At 49.2% G+C, this 14,008-nt stretch overlaps 1 protein-coding gene across 1 annotated transcript in view; it reads right to left on the bottom strand.

Annotated features, from left to right (window-relative positions):
• The window catches only part of BRCC3 (BRCA1/BRCA2-containing complex subunit 3), a 68,573-nt gene that overhangs the window by 41,972 nt on the left and 12,593 nt on the right, over positions 1-14,008 (bottom strand). Inside the window, exons 3-4 of the mRNA XM_082264659.1 lie at positions 4,628-4,713; positions 1,325-1,413 (exon numbers count right to left, since the gene is read on the bottom strand). Of these exons, the coding sequence (XP_082120785.1) occupies positions 1,325-1,413; positions 4,628-4,713 (175 nt within the window). The remainder of the gene's footprint in view (positions 1-1,324; positions 1,414-4,627; positions 4,714-14,008) is intronic.

The raw sequence follows: 14,008 nt of genomic DNA, 5'->3' as shown, positions 1-14,008 counted from the left end.
GTTATATACATTACATTATGCTACGTCTTTGATGGTTCAGAGGTACTTAGAAAATGTATGTGTGGAATTCTTAAGGACTTTCCCTCCGTAAGATTTACCCCCCTTCGTTACTAGGACATTTTTTTGCTTTTTGGCACTGCGTTACTTTAACTGACAAATGTGCGGTCATGCTACGCTGTACCCAAAAAAAAAAAATAATAAAAAAAAATTTAGATCATCCCCCCCCTCCCACAAATAGAGCTTTCTTTTGGCGGTATTTAATCACCTCTTATGGTTTTTATTTTTTGATCCCTCTTCCCTCTCCCCCCATACCACCATTGCTGCCACTGATCCCACTCCCTCCTCACCACCACTCATCCTATCCCCCCCTCACCACCACTCGTCCAACCCCCCCCCCCATCAGCACTGCTGCCACTCATCCAATTCTGCCCCCACCACCGCTGCCAAACATCCAATCCCCCCCCCACCACTGCCACTCATCCAGTCCCCCCCCCCACCGCTGCCACTCATCCAATCCCCCCCCCCCCCACCGCCACTCATCCAATCCCACCCACCACCGCTGCCACTCATCCAATCCCACTCACCACCGCTGCTACTCATCCAATCCAGCCCCCCAACCGCTGCCACTCATCCAGCCCCCCCACCGCTGCCACTCATCCAATCCCCCCACCACCACTGCCACTCATCCAGCCCCCCCACCGCTGCCACTCATCCAATCCCCCCCACCGCTGCCACTCATCCAATCCCCCCCACCACCGCCACTCATTCAACCCCCCCCCACCACCACCACCGCTGGCACTCATCCAATCCCCCCACCACCACTGCCACTCATCCAATCTCCCCCACCACCGCCACTCATTCAACCCCCCCCACCACCAACGCTGGCACACAGCCAATCCACCCACCACCACCGCCACTCATCCAACCCCCCCATCACCATTGCCGCTCATCCAATCCCACCCCCCACCGCTGCTACTCATCCAATCCCAGCCCCCCACCACTGCCAATTCCCCCCCCCCTGCTGTCACTCATCCAATTCCCCCCCCACCACTACTGCTACTCATCCACCCCCCCTAGCACCGCTGCCACTCATCCAATCCCCCCACCCCTACAATTTTAGTCTTGCCTAGGGCAGCACAAAACCAAAAATATACCACTGCCTACAGGTATATTGTTTCTGGAGCAGATTTTAATATGGACCTCGAGTTTCAGTAGACCATCCATATAATATTTGGTAACACTAAAGATAAAATATTTATTAAAAAAATATACATTAAATAAATGTAATTCCTTATTCTATAATGTATCCATTAGTATAACTAACCTTTGTGTTTTTATCTTCTATAAAGCATGAGAAGATTAGTCCAACAAATCCGACATCCATCATCTGATACATAGCCTGGGTGCGTACATCTGGAGAATAAAACATACATGGAACATTTAGAGAATTGTTTTACATAGACTGCACCAAACATTATACGCTTTCATAGATTGTTTTTTTATTTCTATTTTTTAATTATTATTTTTTTTAACACTGTAATTGTATCATCCATCCACAGTATTAAACTGATCACCATCAGTCACCTTTAGGCTGCAGTGCCCCCTGGAGGCTGAAGGTTTAATTGGTCACTGAAGCTTCCAGCCTGCATGTAATCACTATGCGATAGCTGTCAAACTCGGATTGGTTCTTGTTTTTTTAGGGAGGAAGGGAGCGGTCAGTGGCAGCCGGGATGGAGAGTCAGCAACCTCAAAAAAGTATCAACTTGCATCATAAGTATCAAAGTGCCCACTTTATTAGGTACACCTGTTCAATTGCTTCGTAACACAAATTGCTAATCAGCCAATCACATGGCAGCAACTCAATGCATTTAGGCATCCATATGTGGTGAAGACAACTTCCTGAAGTTTAAACAAAGCATCACAAAGGGGATTTAAGTGACTTTGAACGTGGCATGGTTGTTGGTGCCAGACAGGCTGGTCTGAGTATTTCTGGGATTTTCACACACCCATCTCTCGGGTTTACAGAAAATAGTGGGAAAAAGAGAAAATATCCAGTGAGCAGCAGTTGTGTGGAGAAAAATGCCTTGTGGATGTCAGAAGAGAATGGGCAGACTGGTTCCAGATGATAGAAAGGCAACAGTAACTCAAATAACAACCCGTTACAACTAAGGTACCCAGAATACCATCTCTGAACACACAAAACATCCAACCTTGAAGCAGATGGGCTACAGAAGCAGAAGACCACACCGGGTGCCACTCCTGACAGCTAAGAACAGGAAAACTGCACTACAATTGGCACAGGCTCACCAAAATTGGACAATAGAAGATTGGAAAAAAACATTGCCTGGTCTGAGGAGTCTGGATTTTAGGTGCGACATTCAGATGGTGGGGTCAGAATTTGGTGTAAGCAACATGAAAGCATGGATCCATCCTGTCTTGTATCAACAGTGCAGGCTGGTGGTGGTGTAATGGTGTGGGGGATATTTTGGGCCCCTTAGTACCAATTGAGCATGGTTTAAATGCCACGGCCTGAGTATTGTTGCTGACCATGTCCATCCCTTTATGACTACAGTGTCCCCATCTTCTGATGGCTCCTTCCAGCAGGATAATGCACCATGTCACAAAGCTCCAATCATCTCACCACTGGTTTCTTCACCATGACAATTAGGTCACTGTACTCCAATGGCCTCCACATTCACCAGATCAGGTCACTGTACTCCAATGGCCTCCACACTCACCAGATCTCATCCAATAGAGCACCTTTGGGATGTGGTGGAACGGGAGATTGGCATCATGGATGTGCAGCTGACATATCTGCAGCAACTGTGTGATGCTATCATGTCACTATGGACCATAATCTTTGAGGAATGTTTCCACCACCTTGTTGAATCTATGCCATGAAGAATGCGCTGATGGTCAATGACGAGGCTGTGCTGATAAGCATTGATAAGCTTCACTGATGAGGCAGCGCTGATGGGCACTGACAGGCGGCACTCCCAGTCCACTCAGCGGCAGTAAGGAAAGAGCGACTGATCAAGTCCAGCTGTCAACATGGTAGATAGGATCATGGAAGATGATATCGGAGGTGGACAGGCAGTGAGAGCAAGCTGCGCTCATCACAGCACCGTCCACCAGAGGGCGCCTGTTTTTTTTTTTCAAAAAAGGAGCAGGCCACAAAAGCCGCGGCCTCAATCATCGGCCAGACCTACGCTAGTCCGCGCATCTGCGGGTGGGCCACATGGGAGGATCCCAACCATTGCTGCAGTGTAACCCAGGCGCCAGGACGCGATTTCCATTTGCCATTATGACCTGGCACCTGGGTTTGGTGGAGCCCTGCCCATAGATAATATGAAGCTTCCATAATAAAAAGAATTGCGACCTGGAGCCTGGGTTTGGTGGAGCCCTGCCCATAGATAATATGAAGCTTCCATAATAAAAAAGAATTGCGACCTGGCGCCTGGGTTTGGTCGAGCCCTGCCCATAGAGAATATGAAGCTTCCATAATAAAAAGAATTGCGACTTGGCGCCTGGGTTTGGTCGAGCCCTGCCCATAGAGAATATGAAGCTTCCATAATAAAAAGAATTGCGACCTGGCGCCTGGGCTTGGTCGAGCCATGCCTATTAATAATATGAAGCTTCCATAATAAAAAAAGAATTGCGACCTGGTGCCCGGGTTTGGTCGAGCCCTGCCCATTGATAATATGAAGCTTCCATAATAAAAAGAATTGCGACCTGGCGCCTGGGCTTGGTCGAGCCCTGCCTATTAATAATATGAAGCTTCCATAATAAAAAGAATTGCGACCTGGCGCCTGGGCTTGGTCGAGCCCTGCCCATAGATAATATGAAGCTTCCATAATAAAAAGAATTGCGACCTGGCGCCTGGGTTTGGTCGAGCCCTGCCCATAGATAATATGAAGCTTCCATAATAAAAAGAATTGCGACCTGGCGCCTGGGTTTGGTCGAGCCCTGCCCATAGATAATATGAAGCTTCCATAATAAAAATAATGGCGACCTGGCGCCTGGGTTTGGTCGAGCCTTGCCCATAGATAATATGAAGCTTCCATAATAAAAAGAATTGCGAACTGGCGCCTGGGTTTGGTCGAGCCCTGCCCATAGATAATGCGAGGCTTCCATAATTAAAAGGTGGGGGCGTTTTTGGAGGAAGGGCTAGAATGATGCTGGACATTCTCCAGCTTCTAATGCCCACTGAGAAGCTCAAGAGTGTGCAGTGAAATCAGAGTAAGTGGGAGGAGCCTGTACAACCCCCGCAGGAATGAAGGAACAGCTGGAGTTCAACTTTAAGCCTTTCCTTTATCATAAGAAAATAAAACTGGCTTGAGCCAGCCTTTAAATGAAAACCTCAAGTGCTGACCTCTTGGAAATGCTAGTTGTCTGGCTGACACTGTTGCTATGAACTATATCAGAACTGTAGAATAAGAAAGTCTGAACAAAACCCCAGAGGTCCTAATCTGCATACGTATTGCAGGAGAGCAACTCAAAAGCATGCAAGCGAAGGGTTTCAGTGAGACTGCCAGTCAACCGGCATTTCCAGAACAAGGGCACAGCAATGGCGCCGTCCACATTCCTCTAATGATGGGATTCCTTTACAAAGTCTGTAGAATCTTACCGACATGAGAGGGCCAAACGGTGATGTGGGGGTGGGAGTGATACCACCCGACAACCCGCATGGGGCGACCGGTGATTTCAGTAAGTCTGTGGGGGGAAGAGTTAAGGTGAAACACAGAAAAACAGAGAGGAGTCTATAGAGCCATGGAAGTCTCTGTACACAAATCACCTTGTAAAATAACCCATTCCATTTATAACCGAAATGAAAAGCAAAATATATATTTAAAAGATATAAAAAAATATATACACACTAATATATACATTATATATATATATATATATATATATATATATATATATATATATATATATATATATATATATATATATATATATATATATACACACACACACATACACACACACACACACACACACACACACACACACATATACATATATATATATACATACACACACATACATACATATACACACACCATTTGTGTGATCACATTCCCTCTGTTCTCAGCTGCATATAGAGCTAGGGGGAGGAGAAACAGCAGTACACTGGCCTTCCCAGTGAATGGCTGTGCAGGAGGAGGTGTCAGGACAATCTGATTATTGGAGGAGGAGAGCAGGCCGAGTTCCCAGCATAGCCAAAAAACTGACCACACTGTGCTCACCTCTCATGCATAGTGTGGTCAGTTTTAAAAAAAATGGATTTTTGTAAAATCTTACCGTAAAATCCTTTTCTCTTAAGCTCATTGACAGACGTAGTCCTCGTTGATTAACAACAACTCGGGTTATACTGCCCTCTACAGGAGTAGGACTAGACAGGAAAGAAAACATTCTGGCCACACCCTAGGGGCAGTCCCAGAGGGTATATCCTCTCACTTCCTGCTACAGCAAATCAGTTATGTCACAAAGCAGTGTTTAGAGAATTTAACCCAACCCAACTCAAAAACAGAGGGGCGGGTACTACGTCTGTCAATGAGCTTAAGAGAAAAGGATTTTTACGGTAAGATTTTACAAAAATCCATTTTTCTCTGTCGCTCATTGACAGACGCAGTCCTCGTTGATTAACAACAACTCGGGACGTCCCAAAGCAGTACCACAAATGAGGGGTGGGATAACAGAAATCAAAATCCAGAAGGCCCAACCGGAGCCAACCAGAAGCATCAAAGACTCATCGAGCAAAAAGATGAGACCTAAGTGAAACACCCAACAAACCCTTGAGGTAGACCAAGTCTCCTCAGATTGCGGCCTGCGGAACCTTGTGGCCAAAAGAGGCATCTGACGATGCCATCACATCAACTTTATAAAATGTTGTAAAGGTATGAACCGACGATCAAGTCATCGCCTTGAAAACCTGGATCGCTGACGCCTGATGGCGGAAGACCCAGAAAAACACTAGGCGCTCGAGTAGAGTGCGCCTTAACAGGGAGCAGAGGATTCCGACCCTTAATAGAATAAGCCTGTACCACCGTCTGACTGGTCCATCTAGATATGGTCGCGGCAGACACAGGCAACCCCCTTCAAGGGCTATCCGTGATCACAAAAAGTGAGTCCGTCTTACGAAAACAAGTTCGTAGTAGTCAAGTGTATCCTTCCGAACCCCATCCAAGGAGTGTAATGCCAACTCCCAAGGATGGCTAGTCTTAGGACACGGGGAAGGTAACACAATATTTTTTATTCAGATGAAAACTCTGAAAACCACTTAGGAAGGAAGGATGGATCTGGAAGAAGAACCACCTTATCCCTATGAACCACCAGATATGGGGAACGTCAAGATAATGCGGCCAGTTCTGACACCCTGCGTGCATAAGTAATGGCCACCAAGAAGGCCACCTTCTGGGATAATGTAAGCAAGGGAATCTCCCTAATATCTTCAAAGAGAAGTTTCTGAAGAACCGACCACACTAAATTAAGATCCCAGGCGGTAAGGGTGCGCGCACTGGCGGAGCCAGATGTCGCACCCTCTGGATGAAATTCCGCACCAAGGAATGATTAGCCAAAGGTTTCTGAAAGAAGATTGCTAGCGCTGAAACCTGACCCTTGATAGTGCTCAAGGACAGTTTCTGCTCAACCCCTTGTTGCAGACAGACCAAGATTCGGGTCACCGAATAGGTATGTGGGGGAAATCCAAAAGATTCACACCACGCCATATAAGACTTCCATTTGCTGGAAGTCGCTTTCCTTGCTTTAACTAGAGGTAGGAATAACTGAAGCTGACACTCCCTTGTCCTTCAGTACCTGGGTCTCAATGGCCAGGCCATTAAGCCAGCGATTGTAAAGCAAGATGGAAGATCGGTCCCTGAGACCGCAAATCCTCCCTGAGAGGAAGTCTCCAAGAGGCGTCCGCGACTAGCCTCACCAAGTCGGCGTACCAGGCTCGACGAGGTCAGTCCGGAAATTCCAGAATAACTGGAATTCCCTCCACCTCTATCCTGCGAAGAAGTTCCCGCAGTAACTTGAGAGGATGGAAGGCATGCCGTAGCTGATACTGCTCCCACGGGGCGATCAGCGTTTCTGCTGCGTCCGCTAGAGGATCGCGGATGCGAGCTACAAACCTCCACACCTTCCTGTTGAGCCAAGGTGCCAACAGATCCACATCCAGGGTGCCCCAATGAAGGGACAGCTAGTGAAAACCCTCTGGATGAAGAGGCAATACCCCTTGATCCAGAATCTGATGGCTGAAATAATCTGCCTGCCGATTTCCCACCCCCGGAGTGAACACTGCGGGGAGATCCGGAACAAACTGTTCCGTCCAATGAAAGATGCTAGTCGTTTCGAGGGCCACCAGGACACTCTAAGTGCCCCTTTCTTGACATAAGTCACGACCGTGGCATAGTGCGATTGGATCCGAATCGGGCTGCTCTAGAGCTGCTCGGTCCAGTAAATCAGACAAAATCTGATCGCGCTCAGTTCCGATACCCTATTGGTAACCTGGATGCTATCGGAAGGAATGACTTCCCCTGGTTGAGCATCAGAGACTTCCTGGTCCGCTCGCTCAACCGGATCCAATTGTCCAGGAAATCGGAATTCTGATTCCATTAGAAAGAAATCTCCTTCAGGAGAATTCGGGTATGAGCCTGGGTATACGGTACTGCCTCTAAGAAGGCCACCATCAGTCCCAGCCAATTGACGGACAGCAACATCCGAATCGTTGACTGAACCTTCTGGAGTTTCTCCGCAAGGAGAAACTTTCTTGCCCAGGATGTATCCAACATTAGGCCCAGATAGTTCAGTCTCCTGGTGGGAACCAGGAATGATCTTTGGGAAAGCGAAGAAAACGCTGATGTCCTGCGATGATGGGGATATAAGGATAGGCATCCTAAATGTCTATGGACGCCAGGAACTCCCCCTGATGCAGGGAGGCCACCACTGTTCGGATGGACTCCATCTTTCCCCAAGTCCAGAATTGGACGCACCTTGCCCTCTTTCCTGGGCATTGTGAACAGGTTCGAATAGAACCCCTGAAACCGTTCAATGTTAGAAGGGAAGAATCGTACCAGTGGAAGTGATCCAAACTCGATCCTGTATCCTGACCGTATGACCTCGCGAACCCCTTAGTCCGGGGTTCTGGCAAGCCATGGATCCGGAAACCGGTGAAGACATCCCCCCCACCCCAGAGATGGGTAGGGGCGCATCAGGCTGTATTCTTCAGGCTTGGCTGAGCCGGACTTTTTGTTTAGCTGACCAGCGCCCTTTGAAAAACCCTCTGAAGGGGCTTTGGAGGGTTTCGCCTTATCGCCCGCCCTCGCGGAACGAACAAACTCTTTATGAGCAGAAAGGGAAGGTCCTCGTTGGTTACGAGGTCCTCCTTATCCTAACAGTCTGTGGCAAGACAGCAGGTGGTACCGTCTATCCTTTAAAGAGGGATTCCTCAAACGGATAGCGCCTAGCCATGCGTTAGGAAATAGCAGGGGTTCGTTTCAAAACGACCCCATTTGGGTAAAGGAAAATCCTTCGCCCTTTTGGTAGGCTAACAAGTACCAAAAAAGAATTTCAGTCTCAGCTACCCCTGCGGGTGTAACCTCAAGACTAAAGGTTTCCCGGACGGACACAACTAGTGCATCCACCACTCTTGTGTTATGGCGGAGGCAGAAACGTTCTCCTCACTGCTGAGGAGACATTACCTGAGACAACAGCCCCATAAGAGGGACCTGCAGCTGCATTGACCAGCTCCAAATCCGTATCTGATGTATCAGATAAAAAATAGGGGTAGGCGGGGGTCGCTTCTTGACCCCAGTCCCTGACAGGCCACCTCCACCCGGGATACCAAAGACTCCAAAACTGCCGATAATGCATTAAAAACAAGTGGGGTACTGGAGGGTCCTGCGGCCACCTTGAGGGGATCAGGTGGGGATACCTATGCGGCAGGGTCAATGATTATACAAGACATTTGCCAGCGACAAAAAATGACAAAGTTTTTTTTTTTTGTATCCCTCAGTCGCAACAGCGCCCCTCAGTGTTACCTGCCTTTTTGGACCCCACAGAGAGAGAGAGACCCCAAGGCTCATCCCTGATGCACAGAAGTTTTCATCAGCTTGCTCAGTGCTGTCCTGTTACAGACAGGAAGTCTTTGGCCCTTTTTCCTGGGTAAAGGAGGCGGCTCCGCCCCTTAACACGCCTTCCGGCGCCTCCCCCTGGCTCCACAAGGTGTTTGGTCACCTCAAACATGGCCGCCCCCATGCTGGAGACACGAGGCTACGCCAATATGGCGGCCTCGTGTGCTCTGCAAGACAATGGCGGCGGCCTGTTAGGATAGAGGCGGCTTAGCAGCGGCCTGCGGAATGCTGTATTCGGCCTAGCGGTCTGCGGGAGTGCATCGGCCCCACAAACTTCACCCTGGATGGTGATCAGCCTGGCCGGCGGTACCGGACCCTGGCGGGCCGCATGCGGTCCGTGGGCCGTCGGAAGGCAGCCTGCCCTAGCTGGAGGAATGCGATCTGGACTGCAGTTATACATGCATAGACATCGCCCTGTGAACCTCTGACAGGTAGGATACCTTATGCTACCACAGTAATATTCTAGTACTGCCACTGACTTCAGTCATCTTTACAGTTTTGAAATGACATTAGATTGTCAGCTCCCAAACCAAGCCTCCTGGTTTCTTGTTCACAAAAATCACACTCAAATAGGGGGATCTGTGCTATGTTATAGGATAGAGGGGAGACCCATCCTTACCATTACAGAGAGGGGCCCGCGTTCACCACAAAACCCGTCAGGGGGAAAAGGGGGAACATACTACTCACCATACCGGAACCAGGCGGGCGCCAACTCCTGACAGTACCCCTCTCCACCGGGGTGGGAGGGCTGTCGACCAATACGGACGCCGTGACTCATGGTCATTGGCGTTTAAGCGAGACGTTTAACTCGCAGGGTCAGTCCCTGTCCAGTGGGACTATGTCACGGCCGACCCAGCGCGGAGCTATGGCCTGCACGCGCTCGTAGGCTGAACTGGGGTGACCACTGGATCTCAACATCCAGCCCGTCGCCCAGTTCCAGCTTTCTTGCTTGAAGATCTCACAGGAACACTGGAGAAAAAAAGCTTTCTAAAAAATCTTTCTAAGAAAAAAATCCTGCCAGGACCGAAGATCCTAGCAAGGCATCTAGGTCCTTACTCCTAACTAGACAGAAAAAAACTGATTTGCTGTAGCAGGAAGTGAGAGGATTAACCCTCTGGGACTGCCCCTAGGGTGTGGCCAGAACGTTTTCTTTCCTGTCTAGTCCTACTCCTGTAGAGGGCAGTATAACCCGAGTTGTTATTAATCAACGAGGACTACGTCTGTCAATGAGCGACAGAGAAATATATATATATATATATATATATATATATATAGGAAAGCAGAGGAACTGGCAGGAACACCGGAGATTTCATACAAAGGAAGCAATACAAATAGAACAGAAGACTGATATAAGCATATGTCAGGAATATGAAATATTGGGTTGATGTATTCTTTAACCACTTGCCCACCACCCCACGCAGCGGCAGGGCGGCTCCGCTGTGCATAATCACATAGATCTATGTGACTATGTGCACGCGGTCTCGGCGGCGCGAGCGTGCCTCAGGAGCCACACTCCCATCGTGTTTGTGGACAGCGGGAGCCAGACCGCGGGAGGAGCAGGCGCCGCCGGCCTCCAGAGAAACTGACAGGAGAGCCGCCTGCCTATGTAAACAAAGCAGGTGGCTCTCCTGTCAGACAGGCACAAGAGATTGTGTGTGTCAGCTAAGCTGAATTACCGATCTCTGTGTGCCTGTCACAGAGCCCCCCCCCCCCCCCAGTTAGAAAGCACAATTGAGGAGCAAACTTAACCACTTAATCACCCCCAGTATTAACCCCTTCCCCGCCAGTGTCATTTATACAGCAACAGTGCATATTATTTAGCAAAAGACATTAATGGCTGTGTGTTGAGTTATTTTGAGGGGACAGCAAATTTACACTGTTATACAAGCTGTACACTCACTACTTTACATTGTAGCAAAGTGTCATTTCTTCAGTGTTGTCACATGAAAAGATAGAATAAAATATTTACAAACATGTGAGGGGTGTACTCACTTTTGTGAGATATATCTATCTATATATATATCAGCTCAGAATTTCTTATCCCTCAGCAGGTAAAACAGCTCCCTTATATGTACTTTATCTGTGTATTTTGTGGCTGGCCCGGAGTTCAGCTTTAGTTTTAGAAAACTGGGTCTTGCTTTCGAACGTTGGCATGTGGGATTTGTCTCTGTCCTGGCATATGGCTACAAATCCCAAGTGTCCCCCCCCCCCCCCCCCCCAGTGCCTGCTCCCTCCTAACCCCCTCTTCTTCAATCACATCTGCTCACTCCTCTTCTACTGATCAAACAGGACAGCTGACAGCGGGTTCCCCTTCTGCTACCAAGTGTACTGCTTGCCGCTGATTTATAGAGAAGTAATAATAATAATAATATTATTATTCTTTAGGAGCCCCGCTCGTTATTCAGTGCCGGGACAAGTTCATCTAGTGCTCAGCATAACAAAGTGCCCCCCGCCACGTCTCTCAGAAAAAATCCCCTCCCATCCAAAAAAAAAAAAAAGGAACCAGCACTGATCAGTACGCTCACGCACCCCCCCCCCCCCCCCCAAGCATTAATGTCCCCTGCAAGCCAATATTCTCCCCAAATAAAAATGCAAATCCCCCCCATAGCACAAATCCTTTCCACCTCCTAAAATTACCCATCCTATCACATATCCATTTCCCAAGAAACACCCCTCCTAGCAGAAATCCCCTCTTAGCACACCCCCCCCACCCCCACTCAAATAAAAAGCACCCCTCCCAGGATAGGTTCTATTCCCTCCCCAAATTCCACCTCCTAGCACAAATTCCACCCCCCCCCCCCAAAAAAAAGGACCCCTCCTAGCACAAATCCTTCTTCTAAAAAGCACCCATCCTAGCATAAGTTCTATTCCCTTCCTAAATTCCACCTCCTAGCACAAATCCTTCCCTCCCCTCCAAAAAAAAAGAACCCCTCCTAGCACAAATCCTTCCCTCCCCCCCCCCAAAAAAAAGAACCCCTCCTAGCACAAATCCTTCCCTCCCCCCCCCCCCCCCCAAAAAAAAGAACCCCTCCTAGCACAAATCCTTCCCCCTAAAAAGCACCCCTCCTAGCACAGATTGTATCCCCTTCCCAAATTCCACCTCCTAGCACAAATCCCCCCACCAAAAAAAAGGAACCCCCCCCCCAACACAAAATCCTCCCCCCCAAACAACACCCCTCCTAGCACGAGCTCTATTCCCCTTACCACCTCTTACCCTCCTAGCACAAGTCTACCCCCCCAGCACAAGTTCTATCCCAGCCCCAAATCACACCTCCTAGCACAAATCCTCCCACCCCCCCAAAGGCACAAGGTCTATTCCTTTGCCAGCTCCTACCACAAATCCCACCCCCCAAAAAAGAAAAAAACACCCCTCCTGGCATAAATTCTATACCTTCCCCAAATCCCTCCTCCTAGCACAAATCCTTTCCCCTCAAAAAGCACCCCCCTAGCACAAGTTCTGTCCCCTCCCAGCACAAATCCCCCCCCCCCCTCAAAAAGCACCCCCCCCTAGCACAAGTTCTATTTCCGTAACCCCCCCAGCACAAATCCTTCCCTGCAAAAAAACACCCCTACACCCCTCTGAGCAACAAAAATATATCTCCTTCCCAACCCCCCTTCCTAACACAAATCCTTTCACCTCAAAAAGCACCCCTCCTAGCACACGTTCTATCCCCTCCCAGCACAAATCCCCCCCCCCCTCAAAAGCACACCCTCCTAGCACAAGTTCTATCCCCTCCCAGCACAAATCCCCCCCCCCCTCAAAAGCACACCCTCCTAGCACAAGTTCTATCCCCTCCCAGCACAAATCCTCCCCCCCCTCTCAAAAAGCACCCCTCCTAGCACAAGTTCTATCACCTCAGCGATGAGGTCTTCGTTTGATAGGCAAGTCTACCATAACGTGTTATTATGCAATACGTGTTACTGTATGCATTATATATTATGCAATGCATGTTACTGTATTACCCTGCAGGGGAATCAGACTTTTTTAGTTTAAATAATTTTGCTACCGCTTAACCCAATCCTCCTCCGCACACTTCTGGACTTGAAATGCTCGTTTGACTTACCCCGCTGGATAGGCTTCCGTTCTCTGCAGTTGCAACATACAGTCAGGGCCCAGCTCCCTGTTACTCCTGTTCTACAGACTGACCGCTTGGAGGACGCGGTGGCACAGGCAGAACTGCCCAAGCCGCTATCAGCCATCTATGATACCCTGCTGATGACGGACTCTCCTGCGCTGGACCACAGAGGTTGTCGACGGACATACCTGACCTGAAGGATTGTTTAGGGAGCGGCTCCAAACTGGTGATAGCGTCTAGGGATTAACTCATCCATACAAAGTTCCTCCATAGGGTGTATTTCAACAGCCCCCCCCCCCCCCCGAGGCTGCACAGAATGTATCCTGCCAGATCATCTACTTGTCCTAAATGTCTTACTGCAGAGGGTTCGTACTTTCACACGTTCTGGACATGCCCACGGGTGGCTGAGTTCTGGAGGTCAGGGTTTGCTATCCTTTATACTCGCTTGCAGCTCTCGGTCGCTGGGCATTCCAGATACTGTTAACCACTTGCCGACCGCCGCACGACTATTTACTGCGGCAGTCAGCCGCTCCTGGGCAAAGCGACGTAGTACTACGTCTCTCGCCCAGGAGCCTGTAGGGGGCAAAGGCACGCTGCCGGAGGCGCGCTCCCGCTCGTTCACGGACATCCCCGCGTGTGTGACCGGCGGCTCCGATGTCCGCTGGCCACTCGCGATCTCCCGCAGGAGAGGGAGAAGGACGGACGGCAGATGTAAACCCAGCCGTCTGTCATTATCCCTGATGTAAGTACAGAGGCTATGCGATCCTGCTATGTAGGATCGTATGTCTCTGT

This window comes from Pelophylax lessonae (genome assembly GCF_965119305.1).
Source record: "Pelophylax lessonae genome assembly, chromosome: 7".
NCBI classification, from domain to species: domain Eukaryota; kingdom Metazoa; phylum Chordata; class Amphibia; order Anura; family Ranidae; genus Pelophylax; species Pelophylax lessonae.
Note: the sequence above shows the minus strand (reverse complement) of the source record. Positions and strands in the feature narration are given on the sequence as shown.